Source organism: Panthera uncia, assembly GCF_023721935.1.
Source record: "Panthera uncia isolate 11264 chromosome C1 unlocalized genomic scaffold, Puncia_PCG_1.0 HiC_scaffold_4, whole genome shotgun sequence".
Lineage (NCBI taxonomy): Eukaryota > Metazoa > Chordata > Mammalia > Carnivora > Felidae > Panthera > Panthera uncia.
In genome coordinates, this window is record NW_026057585.1 from 73385558 (window position 1) to 73397828 (window position 12271).

The window sequence follows — 12271 nt, forward strand, 5'->3', positions numbered from 1 at the left end:
CCGCACCCTCACACATTTTCCAGACCTTAGGAGCTTCTTCCTCCACCCCGACACGGGCTCCGGTCGGTGCGCCCGGTGTCCTCACAGGCCGCTGGCGGGGGAGCCTCCACTCGACACAGCAGGGAGTGTCTCCACAGACTTGACCCGCCACCCAGCCCCTGACCGTGAACGCTTGCTGTCTATAGCGCAGTTTCTCAGACCAGCAGACACCCCCCCCCCCCCCCCCCCCCCCCCCCCCCCCGGCAGAGCGATGCACGAGTGCATGTGTGCTAATGGGAACCAGCGCCCTCTCACGCTCTCACGGGCCAGTGGCTCAGCGTCCAGGGCGGGAGGGGCACAGCCGTGCGTGTGAACGTGAGGGGCGCAGGCTTCAGGAGGCCGCCCGCCTGTGGTGGGGCCCCCAAACATGGGACCGCGAGACAGCCCTGGTTCCTTCAGACCCCACGGGTTCCTGCCACCCCAACCCCCTTCCGACACCCCCACCACCAAGATGTGGATTTTTGCCGACACGGTTCACTCGGTTATCACGATATTTTATATAATTCACGGCAGCGCCCAAGGCTACTGGACTTTATAGATGTACAAACCCTGTCACCATAAAGACTAACGTTCAAAGCTGGCCCGGTAACTGTTCAGGTTCTGAGGGAGTTCGAGAATAAGCAGCAGTCAACATAAAAGCGTTGTAGGTATCAATCTTAAAGCACTTCCTGACGAAAGCCTGAGTTTCTGTAAAAGTGACCAACACCGCTTTGTCATACCCGTCACCTGCTTCACGATCTCTAAGTTTACAGCTACATGAAATAACAGGGTCTGAGAACCCAGTTCCCCCAGATTTGGTCAGACTGGCACCTGAATGAAGCAATCGGTAACAAGACAGCTGCCCAATGACTCGTGTCCCCTCCGCCCTGCACTGGGGTCCCCGAGGCAGGGGGACGGGGGCGCTGTAACTCAGACGGGCCTCTCACCTGGCTGATGCCCACACAGACCCTACCACCTGCATTCTGGGCAGATAAAGGTCTCCACACTGAACCTTCGCGATATCCTTGCAATTCTAGTATTATTGCCATTAAAACAAACAAAAATACTACAGCTTAAAAACACCACTTACGTCATCATCAGTCATGATTTATTGATGGAAACTTCAACTCGGTGATTTCAGAGTCCGGGGAGCTGCTTCCACTCCTGTCGCTGTAGGTGTCCCTGTGGAATTCAGATGGTTTATTCATCGTCTCCCACCAAACACACGCTTTCCTTCTCTGTTTTTCTAGCCACCATCACCACAGGGACACCTGCCTACACACAGCAGGAATCAGACGCTTTCCTGCCTTAAGTATTTAGCATGGAGCTGTAGAGGGATTTTCTTCTTCTAGTTACAAAAGATATACGTTCGGGGGCGCCTGGGTGGCGCAGTCGGTTAAGCGTCCGACTTCAGCCAGGTCACGATCTCGCGGTCCGTGAGTTCGAGCCCCGCGTCAGGCTCTGGGCTGATGGCTCGGAGCCTGGAGCCTGTTTCTGATTCTGTGTCTCCCTCTCTCTCTGCCCCTCCCCCGTTCATGCTCTGTCTCTCTCTGTCCCAAAAAAAAAAAAAAAAAGATATACGTTCAATTTACACTGTGGTCCTGATACTCTACCCACCAGCTCAGGGTAAGGATAAAGTCGCAGCGGGGCAGGAAATCCGCCAGGGCTGTGGCCGCCAGCCCGTGAAAGCCAGTTCCCCACAGACCCAGGGTCCTACTGCTACTTGGGATCCCGGAGGCCAGGTGCTACGGTGAGGGGCCCCGGCCACCACAGGGGGGGGTCGAGGCAGCACAGAAGCAGCCGGGAACACCAGGGAGACCACAGTAACGGGCAGGGGACACCCTGATGGACTACAGAGGAGTGACCGCACCTGGGCGAGAGCCTGCAGCCTTTCTGGAGGTAATGCGGGAGCCTCCCCACGGAGGCCAGCAGAAGGCCAAAGTACGGAGGCGAAGGCTTGATGGGCCTGGACAGGAACTCAGGGTGGTACTGGACTCCAACGAAAAAGGGATGCTCTGAAACAGACACGCAGAAGCAGCGCTTTCGTCATGTGCATAGAACACAACGGATGAGCAAACCTTGTCAAATGTTTCACCTTTCTACAGACCCTTAAAATGATCGAAAACCAGCATCTGAATCAGAACCTAGAGAAAGGCAGCCAGAGAACGGGGGGGAATGGATGCTGTCGCCCTGCTCGCTGCCTCCCCTCGGGGGTTCCCGCCCCAGCTCCCCCTGCTCCCTGGCTTCCGTGGGACCGAGTCCACAGGTTGTCAAGATCGGAAGTGGGGCTCAAGGGCCAAGTCCAAGCTCTCATTCTGGAGAATGAGGACCGAGGCCAGGAGCGCAGTGCTGGCTAAGGAAGGACAGGCTCCCCAGGGCTCCGGGTGCCTCGTTCTCCAAGAGCACCCCACCAGGGCCGGGGCCCTCCCTACCACCGTCAGGCCAGTGCTCACCCCCCACCCCACCCCCCGCCCGCGCACAGCCACCCCGCGCTCACCCTCCAGCTCCACGATCTCCATCCGCTCTCCCCCAACATCCTGGCCAACAAACTTCAAGCCCTGCTCCTCCAAACACTTTTTCAGGACTGGATTCACCTATGGAAACATGAAGAGTAAGCTGACTGACCTCTCAGCCTACTTCTCTAGAGTAACCGGAAGGAGGAAGGTTTAAAAGCCACAAAGCTCCACCCCTTACCTCTTTAAAAGCCATGAAGCTCCACCCCTTACCTCAAATCTGTGGCGGTGCCTCTCTTCCAAGTAATCCGGGTCTCCGTAGAGTTTCCCTGGCAAAAGCAAGCATGCTCCCGTAAAGAGTCCTGATTTCCCAGAACAATCTATTCACTACCGCCTCTTGCTTCCCAGTTTACTTTTGAATCGCCTACACAGCCAGGCCTTTTGAAGGTCATTTCTAGGATTCTCCAGGCAACCACAGCCTCCTGCCTATAGCAGCACCATTTGCATGAATTCTTGGGCTTGGACTGTTTTGTCCACACCAAGAAAAACCAGAACAGCGGTTTCCATCACCACCCTCCAACCTCGATTACTGAGGCACAAGAGCACTTTCCTGCTGGAAACTGCCTTGGAAAACACACCAGGACATATCAAACAGTGGAAGCCTAGAAAGACACTTCCAGAGCTACAGGGATGGTCCTCGGGGCAGCGCCATGCGGTTAAGTCACAGGCGCAAAGAGCCTTGGCACCAGGGCTGCGGGGTGAGGCCCCCAAGTCCACAGAACACAGAGCTGGAAGGACCCCAAGGCCACCTACTCAAGTGACTCAAACTGACAGACACATGGGGCCCCGGCTGGTAAAGACAGAATTTTCCCAGTGGGCAAGAAAATGAGATTGAATGGAGTAATTCTCCTACATGTTCCCCCCCACCCCAATTTTCTCTAAATCTTTAGCACGTATTAGTACTTTTCGACTAAAACCTTGTTAGGTTGGACCATACGAAACTGCCTTTCTGGGGGACAGAAATCGCCGACATTGGCAGTTTAATTCGGTTCAACTGAACAGACGAGGTACAGGACAGACTGTGTGGGGAGATTTCACCTGCCTCCTTCTGGTCAGCCGCCCACACCCAAGGCCCCCAGGGCCCTGACCGCACTGCCTGCAAGCTTTCTAAGAGCCACACTGCTTCTCTGGTTATTACAGCACATCCTAGAAGAATGTGACTAGGAAGGGGGGAAAAAAGACCTCAAAAGCAAGAACAAAACCAAAAAGTCAGCCTGGCTCTTCGGAGCCCCAGCAGCAGCCCAAGACGCGCGTCCTGGGCACGCAGAGCTGAAGGCGGGGCCGGTGAGAGGCCGCTCTTACTCATGACCGAGTTCTTGGTCTGGAACAGGGTTCTCCTCTTGCCCAGCCTCATGGTTCCGCCCATCTGCCCAGGATTGTGTTCTGGCATGTCTATGACCTGGAGGTGTTCAAAAAACAAACACATGCTACCAAACTCTGCCTCCGTTAGCAGACTGCCTACACTGAGTGACAAGAGCCTGGCAGGAGGCTCTGATTCCCCAGCCCTTCCTTACAAGAGATGTGTGTCACTGGGGAAATGCCTCCCCATAATCGTTCTGTGAACCTGTGTTAGGTAGCGACTTAATCCTTTAGCCTGTCCTCCTGAGCTATAGGACTGAACACAGCTGCTCCTGCCCGTGGCCCTTCCTGCCCCCAGCACTTCGGACCATGAGGGCTGCTGGGCCACAACACGCTCTGGAGACTAACGTAGCGGCACGGATGCAAGACAGGATATGTTGATGTTACAGCACGTGTCCCCTCCACCGGACTCATGAGCCACTCAGAGAACAGGGATGCTTCTCCAGGGTTTGCCGGGTCTAGGCGGGAGCCTGGCGGACGTGTGTGGGGCGGAGAGGCCGAGGCCCCCCTGCCACGGGAGCCCAGCCCACCGCTCGGTCCCGGGCTCCTCTGAGCACTTTCTAAGGCCTCCAGGCCCCTATCTGGGCCCTGCTTTCCCACCACCCCGAGGCTGCACACTTCAAACCCTTCATTCTTCTCCTCCTGAGCTCTTAGTATTAGCAAAGTTCAACTGCAGGTCAACAAGCATATCCCGATGCTGTTTAAATGCCCTGAGATCAAGAGCTTGGTCCACTTTGTTTATCACAGTGTCTCTGGTACCACGAGCCCGCCTGTCACCCCCAGGATAGGAGATTCAAAGATGGGTAAAGGCGCTATTCCTCCCCAGGAGCCATATGCCTCTGACAGGAGACATCACACAAGGTACGGGGGCCTCCAAAAGCTTTGGTTACCGTTAAACACATCAGAACCATATTCCATGGTTCCTGAATAACATGCCCGTCTCCCAGGGTTGTCGGGAATGGAATGAATGAATACACGTTAAGTGGTGAGAACAGTGCCTGGCGCATAGTAAGTGCCCATGTGGGTGTTTCGTGTCAGTACAAAACGATCGTTAGGGTGCTAAGGGAAGTTAGGGGCTAAGGGGAGTGGGGATGAAGAGTGATTTTAATCAGGAACCACCCTGGTTGGCTGGGGTGATACCCGTCTTAAAAACTTTCTGTTGCGAACTGGGAAGAGAAGTGAGAAACTGCACAATGAAAAATAAAAAAGTTCTTTCTATCCGGTCTGAGGGTTCTCTGGGTGGATCCACGGGTCTCTTTCCGGTGCCCGCCCCCTCCACACCCTTCTAAGCCCTGGTAACGTTCAAACCCTGGACTCACCACAGGATGATTGGTCTTAGGGTCAAACTCTGTAGAATTGGCATCTGAAAAATCAAAACACTTATGTTACGAAAAGAGTTACAAACAAACCTGATTATTGAAAAGTGTCATTCCTAAGCCCTAACTCACAATTTCCCTCCTCGATGTAAAGCGATCCTTCGGTGATTAGAACAAAACTAAGGATAACGTTAAGACGTGAAGGACTCAATGCACAAACACAGGTGAGTTTTTCCATCACACCTGTTAACTCTCTGGGAAGTCAAGCTGTACAAAATGGGGAAATCAAAACCAATGGCACAACCTCATAACCTTTATTTAGATAACGCATCCTTATGACAGTTCTTACACTGTTCTGTCCATTTTTTCCTCTCAGGCTGCATCTCTCCGGGCTGGAATACATTCCTGTCCTCCTGTGCATCCTACATGGCACTGCCCCATTGCCTCCCTCAGCAGCTACATCAGAACTGATTTCAACACCCAAATAAGCCTTCCTCTCCTTTACTGAATTTATTGTCTAACCATAAGCAAAACCACAAAGACTAGAAGAATCAAGTTCCTGGTACAGCACGGCTCCTTTTGTGTGACAGGCTAGGTACTGTTCCTAACCACGGCCAGGTCCCAAGCAAAGCTAAGCCTGTCACCAAGTCACTCACCCACCTGGGGACCTGAGTGGGCGACAGACTGTAACTGGGCAAGGGTCCAGGGTGCCCAGAGGGCCAGCTCTAGGGTGGTGGGTGCTAAGACGGTGCCTGCCAGAGGCTCAGGAGTCAGAACTACAGGGCATGCTGCCTATAAAACAGCCACCATGCCCTCAGGGTGACTCTCAGAAAACATGTGCAATGAACCCAGTCCTAACAGTCAGCTGGCCACAGGAGAGCCGCTCATCCTTTGTGGAGCCAGGCCGCTTTTACACGCCTCAGGACGCTTGCTTTGTTTTTCTTACAACTTGTAAGGTCTTTCTGAAAACCTCATGTCTGTCAGCTGGGCTACAGAGACTAGCCTCTTCCATTGCCCCAGTCCTCGGGCTGTGTGGTTCCGTCCCCCACCAACTGCTCTTGGCCTTGGGACATTAGCAAGCTAGTTGAGTGCCTACACACTGGGCCGGTCATTTTGGAAGCTGGTAGGTCGCCAGGCTGTGAATGAGGAGCCTTGCCACGTGGAGAGAACCAATTGGATATCCCTGCTGGGCAGAGCTGGATGGGGGGCAGGATCTCAAGATACAGGGCGCAGAAAACCAGCCAGCCGAGTCCACTCAACCCACAGCATACGGAGACACGATAAAACGTTGGAAGCCACGGAGTTTTCGGGTGGCCTGGACAGTTAGCCAGGCACAGGGCCAATATTACGGAGTATTTCCTATTTGCCAGACACTATGCTGGGACTATTTACATGCACTATTCCATTTAATTCTTATAACCATGAGAAATAGGTACCATTATCGCCCCATTTTATAGAAGGAACAGAAGCCAAAAGGGCTAAGTAATTTATCTAAAATCACCCACAATAAGTGACTCAGAATTTGAGCTCAGGTCTGACCAGCTCCAGGGCCCAAGTTCATGATAACCGCACAGCCTCACACAGGCCAGAGCTGTCGGCTTCTTGCTCGGCAGAAGCCCAGGGATGGTGGCCACGGGGGTGGGCATGCGGGAATCTGCAGAGCAGGAAATGCAGGGGCAGAGAGCCCAGGCTGCTTGCTCAGCTGTGACCCCTCCTTCCTGTGGTCGGGCTGGCAGAGCCACGCGCGCCCTCAGTGCACACAGGGTTCCCCTTTGCTCTTCCCCGCCAGGTACGGAGAGACCAGGCCTGCCCTCCTCTACCATCACGCAGGAGGGAGCAGGCTTCACGCGCTTCAGGAAAACACTTTGGCAAGAATGTAACGAACACTCACCTTGCCATCCCAGCACATTTCTGGAAAATTCAACCACTGCCAGCTGCATTCCTAGGCACACACCTTGCAGGTGGAGGGGAAAAACAAATGAAGCTCCATTAAAAAGGCAGCTCCAACATTTCCCACCAGCCTGTCCTGGACTTTGTGTCCTGTCTGCTCACAAAAGGACAATCACAAACTCTCATGTTTTCCTGCTGTAAACATGCACCCCCTGCTGTGTCATCTGTATCAGCTTTCGAACGCTGGATGTAAGTGCATATGAAGATGCCAAGTTTTAGAAGCTATTTGGTTCTAGAAATAAGCAACACTCTACTCATATTTAAAACTTCAAGTTTTCTTATCCTCTCATTAGGTTCCCATTTACCAGGGATCAAGTTGAAAATTACTACAATTTGCAGCACCAGGAAGCATCCAAAACCACTGGGCCCAAATTCCAAGTGAGGATATAAAACCTAGCTTCGCATGTCCTGCCCAACAGCCGGGCTCAGCGAACAGCCAAAATTTCCTGATTGCCATTTCATTCTCTCCAAATTCCACGACACGGACACGTGGACGAACGTACGAGCTCTTAAAACTTTTCACGCTTAAGGGAGTCTGAATTTCTCCCAAACAGAACCAAACTGGCTTCTACTTGAGCTGACATCTAGAATGAGGGCGCCTAAGCTTGCTTCCAGTGACCTCCCTGTTTTATTTACAGGCTCCCATGTGGCACCTTCTCCTGACCTCTCCTACTCCTTACCCAAAAAAGGCTTCTTCTGTTTCCGAGCCCAGGCGATGGCTTGGATCTTTCCTTCCGTCCCCCGAACACCAAATCCCCCTGGAACCAGCACTCCACTGTACAAGAGAGCACACCACAAGGCAATGGACCCGGCCCACCAGCCCAACTCGCAGTAAGCACCCAAGGAGCCATTCCCAAGACACGGATGCCACGAAGTCACTCCGCGTGTTTTGCCACTGGGGCTATATCATGATTGCAAGACTGCCAGTGAGCTGTATATAAACACCAAATACTATGAACTTAGAAGATGCACATGAAGGGGCGCCTGGGTGGCTCAGTCAGTTAAGCGTCCCACTTGGGCTCAGGTCACGATCTCACGGTTCATGAGTTCAAGCCCTGCGTCGGGGTCTGTGCTGACAGCTCAGAGCCTGGAGCCCATTTTGGACTCTGTGTCTCCCTCTCTCTCTGTCCCTCCCCGACGTGCACTCTCTCTCTCTCAAAAGCAAATAAACATTAAAAAAAAAAAAAAAAAAAGATGCACACGAAATGGTTCTGAGTAATGCTACAAAACGCTTACAGGTAAGAGGTGGCACACACGGATTCTTTCCTAATATTTAGTATAGGTTATATTGCTATAAATGCAACTTTTTACTTCTTGGCTTAAAGTGCTCCCCTGAATGGGAAAGGAGCCTTCCTCGTCCTCTCAGATGGCCTGTTGAGCTTGGGGTCTCATTCATAGCTATAGGGGCCCATAACATCCAATTGTTCCAGTGATCTAGAATTTTGTGATTTTCTAGCATTATAAGTAATGGCTGCCAAAAACAAACTATGAGACTCCACTGAAGGGTCCTCATCAAATGTTCCAGATGAAAATCTTTAAAAATTTTTTTTTAATCTTTATTTATTTTCGAGAGAGAGAGAGAGAGAGAGAGCGCGTGAGCAGGGAAGGGGCAGAAAGAGGGAGACCCAGAATCCGAAGCAGGCTCCAGGCTCCGAGCCGTCAGCACAGAGCCCGACGCGGGGCTCGAACTCATGAACCACCAGATCATGACCTGAGCTGAAGTCGGACGCTCAACTGACTGAGCCACCCAGGCGCCCCCCTCCCCGCCCTGGTGAAAATCTTTAAGCCTCATGAGTAGATGCATACGACAAATGTCATGTTTTCTTCAGATTCAACTGTGCTGATAAGCTGTATTTCTGTAAGGTTTAAATCATCCAGACTGCGGCCCTTTCGGTAATCAAAAGCCATTCAAAAAGTAGATTACCTACTACTGGTGCACAAGAGCCCGGCACTCTGCTCCCCGAGCCCACCCCCGAGCCCCCAGAAGCTGGGCAGAGGGCACTACTCACTGGGCGCTACAGAGCTTCTGCCAGGCTTCGTGGTAGCGTACGGGCTCCTCCTGCAGGGTGCTGGGCTCCAAGTCCGTGGAATCTATGTACTGGGGGTTATGCGGACAGAGGAGACAAGAAGTAGGCCATGACTCCAGAGCTGCTTTCTTCCCCCCATTCCCGAATTATATTATCAGTGTCCTATCTCCCTTAAAAATCGGGTTTTAAAATTAGAACCTTCATATATTTAAACTCGGTGATAATCTCCAAACAGACTTGAAAATCTTTCTTATATTGTAAAACACAAACGTTTCCTTCAAAACTCATTTGCCTCCGCAAGGCCCTATGCTCAGCACACTGGAGCGGCTCTGCCGTGTTCTCTCCATCCGGATACATCTCCCCAAGCCCACCTTCAACCCAGGCTGGTTTTTTTTTTGTTTTTTTTTTTTTATTTATTTTTTTTTGAGAGAGAGAGAGAGAGAGAGAGAGAGAGCGAGCGGGGGAGGAGCAGAGAGAGGGAGACACAGAATCCGAAGCAGGCTCCAGGTTCCGAGCGGTCAGCACAGAGCCCGACACGGGGCTCAAACTCATGAACTGTGAGATCATGACCTGACCCGAAGTCAGATGCTCAACTGACTGAGCCACCCAGGCACCCCCCAGGCTGCTTTTCATTTTGTTCACCTTTGCTGAAGTATAACTGACACACAGTAAGATCCAGGCATTTTAAGGTGCACACTCTGATGAGTTTTGTCAAACACACACACGAAGGTGTGACCACCGACACAATCAATGGCGAAGAAAACTAGTGCCATCCCCGGAAGTTCCCTCTGCTCCCCTGCAAGCAGTCTCCTCTCCACTTCCTGCCCCAGAGGCCCCTGGCTCTGCTTTCTGTCACCACAGATGCCTCTTCTAGAACCTCACAGAAATGAAAACATACAACATACAGCCTCCTGTGTCTGGCTTTTTTGGCTCAGTATGTTTTTGAGATTCATCCCTGGGCAGTTTCCCACTGTGGAAATATACCTCAGTGTGTATATTGCCTCACTCTGGATAGTTAGGGTTGCTTCCAGACTTAGGCTATTAAAATAATAGTCTTTTTGTATAAAATTGTGTGTGTGCGTGTGTACTTTTGTTTTCACTTCTCTTGAGTAAATACCTGGGAGTGGAAATGCAGGGTCATAAAGTGTACGTCTACCTTTATATGAAACTACCAGACTGTTCTAAAGCAGTTGTGACATTTCACATTCCCACCAGCAAGGCATGAGAGTTCCACATCCTCACCAACGCCCGTAGCCCCTCTGGCGGGTGTGTGTTAGTATCTCACAGATATTTCATTGGCATTTATTTGCATCTGCACTGAAGGTGTTGACCTTGACCGTCTCTTCACATGCATCAGGTGCATCTCTTGTGGGCGTGTCCATTCAAATCTTTTGCCCACTTATTATGTCATTCACCTTTTTCCCTGCCTAATACCCTGCAGTGACTTCCCTAAACCTCAGGGTAAGACCCAGCTGTGGCCCAGTTGGTGGGATTCATGACCTCACAGGCCTGTCTCCAGATATCTTCTGAGTCACACTTGTCCATCCACGGACTTCCCAACTATTCCCCATCTTGGGTATTCTCTACCTTCTGTCCAGACGCCCTTCCCTTCTGCCTTACCCATCTTCCCAAAGTCTCCCAGAGTCCCTCCTTGAGGAAGTCTGCCCTCCTCACACGTCTACCCAGACAGATTCACCCCTTCTTGTGTGTCACATCTCAGAGACCTCACTGACTCATTCACCTCTCAGCCCCGCATCTAACGACAGGCACAGACTACGTCCGAGTGGATACAGCAGATGAATGAGCCAAAGCAGCAGCAAGAGGAAGTCAGGGAAGTGGAATAAGATTCCATAATTCTTAAAACCTATACAGTAAGACATTCCACAGCAACCTGTTCGCAAGCACAAAGCAAACTAAATTATGATGCTGAGAAACACCTGGTGAAGTAGAAGGCCAACCCCAGTGCCAGTGGGGAGGACAGCCGGAATTGGAGTCCCGAACCTTAATACTCTATTGCCCCGAGAAGATGAGCAGGGGCCGTGCCCCATCGGCTCAGCTCCCGCCCATCAAGTCATAGGGCAAAACACAAGACGTGCTATTCCCTGGAGGCTGCCCACATTCCAGGCACTGACCAGGCAACTGGACATACATTTCAGAGAAACCTCCCAGCTCCAGCAGGTGGGTGTTAGCATTTCCACTGCAAAGGTAAGTGAAGAGCAATTATGCAGGGTGCCTCTGGCTCACTGGGGCTCCCCCATGCCCATGGGTCAATTTTACTTGGTCACCTGATAATTCAAACTCAACTACTCGCTTTCTCAACTACTACTCTGACCATCTCTCCCCTTCAACATCTCCTGAAAATGTTGTACTGTTCTCTCCAAGCCAGGAGCCAACCATGAATCCTTTCTCTTCCTAAAAAGAAATTCTGAGTTCCAAAAATATAAAGTAGATATCATGCAGCATCTATGAGAACGCAGAAGGCCTCCCCGTTCATGCCTCAGCCGAATATGCGCCACCCATCCTTACCTTGATTTCCAACTTGTGGTTGATGGCCAGGGCAGAATGCTCCAGAGCTTTAATGACAGAGGCATACGAGTCTGAGAACTTGGTGTATTTGCCCACGAGGGCAATAGAGCAGGTCTCCAGCAAGCGATCGTATCTATGAAAGGCCAAGAAACACCAAATTATTTAGAATGTATATGCCATCATGAGATCAAAACTGCTTTCTAAAAAGGAGAAAAACATCTCTGGGAAGAATATAATGAGAGCAGGTATTATCTGAGTTTCATTTCCAGGACAGTAGAGAGGGAGCTACTTTCAAATCCATGTGGCAGGCTTTGTAAAGAAAGTAGGATTTTAGGGGCGCCTGGGTGGCTCAGATAGTTAAGTGTCCAACTCTTGGTTTCAGCCCAGGTCATGATCCTGTGGTTTGTGAGATTGAGCCCCGCACTGAGCTCCGTGCTGACAGTGAGGAGTCTGCTTGGGATTCTCTCTATAGATACATAGATAGATTAGGTAGGTAGGTAGGTAGGTAGGAAGGAAGGAAAGAGAAAGAAAGAAAGAAAGAAAGAAAGAAAGAAAGAAAGAA

General features: G+C 51.4%; 1 protein-coding gene across 2 annotated transcripts in view; it reads right to left on the reverse strand.

The window, feature by feature from the left end:
• CTPS1 (CTP synthase 1) overlaps positions 1–12271 on the reverse strand; it is a 31041-nt gene that overhangs the window by 1096 nt on the left and 17674 nt on the right. For both annotated transcript variants that reach the window (XM_049617406.1, XM_049617408.1), the window contains exons 9-18: positions 11710–11842; positions 9166–9254; positions 7837–7931; positions 7098–7160; positions 5210–5253; positions 3834–3930; positions 2745–2800; positions 2516–2612; positions 1889–2033; positions 1109–1200 (exon numbers count right to left, since the gene is read on the reverse strand). In XM_049617406.1, coding sequence (XP_049473363.1) covers positions 1116–1200; positions 1889–2033; positions 2516–2612; positions 2745–2800; positions 3834–3930; positions 5210–5253; positions 7098–7160; positions 7837–7931; positions 9166–9254; positions 11710–11842 — 904 coding nt within the window. In that variant the 3' untranslated portion in view covers positions 1109–1115. The remainder of the gene's footprint in view (positions 1–1108; positions 1201–1888; positions 2034–2515; positions 2613–2744; positions 2801–3833; positions 3931–5209; positions 5254–7097; positions 7161–7836; positions 7932–9165; positions 9255–11709; positions 11843–12271) is intronic.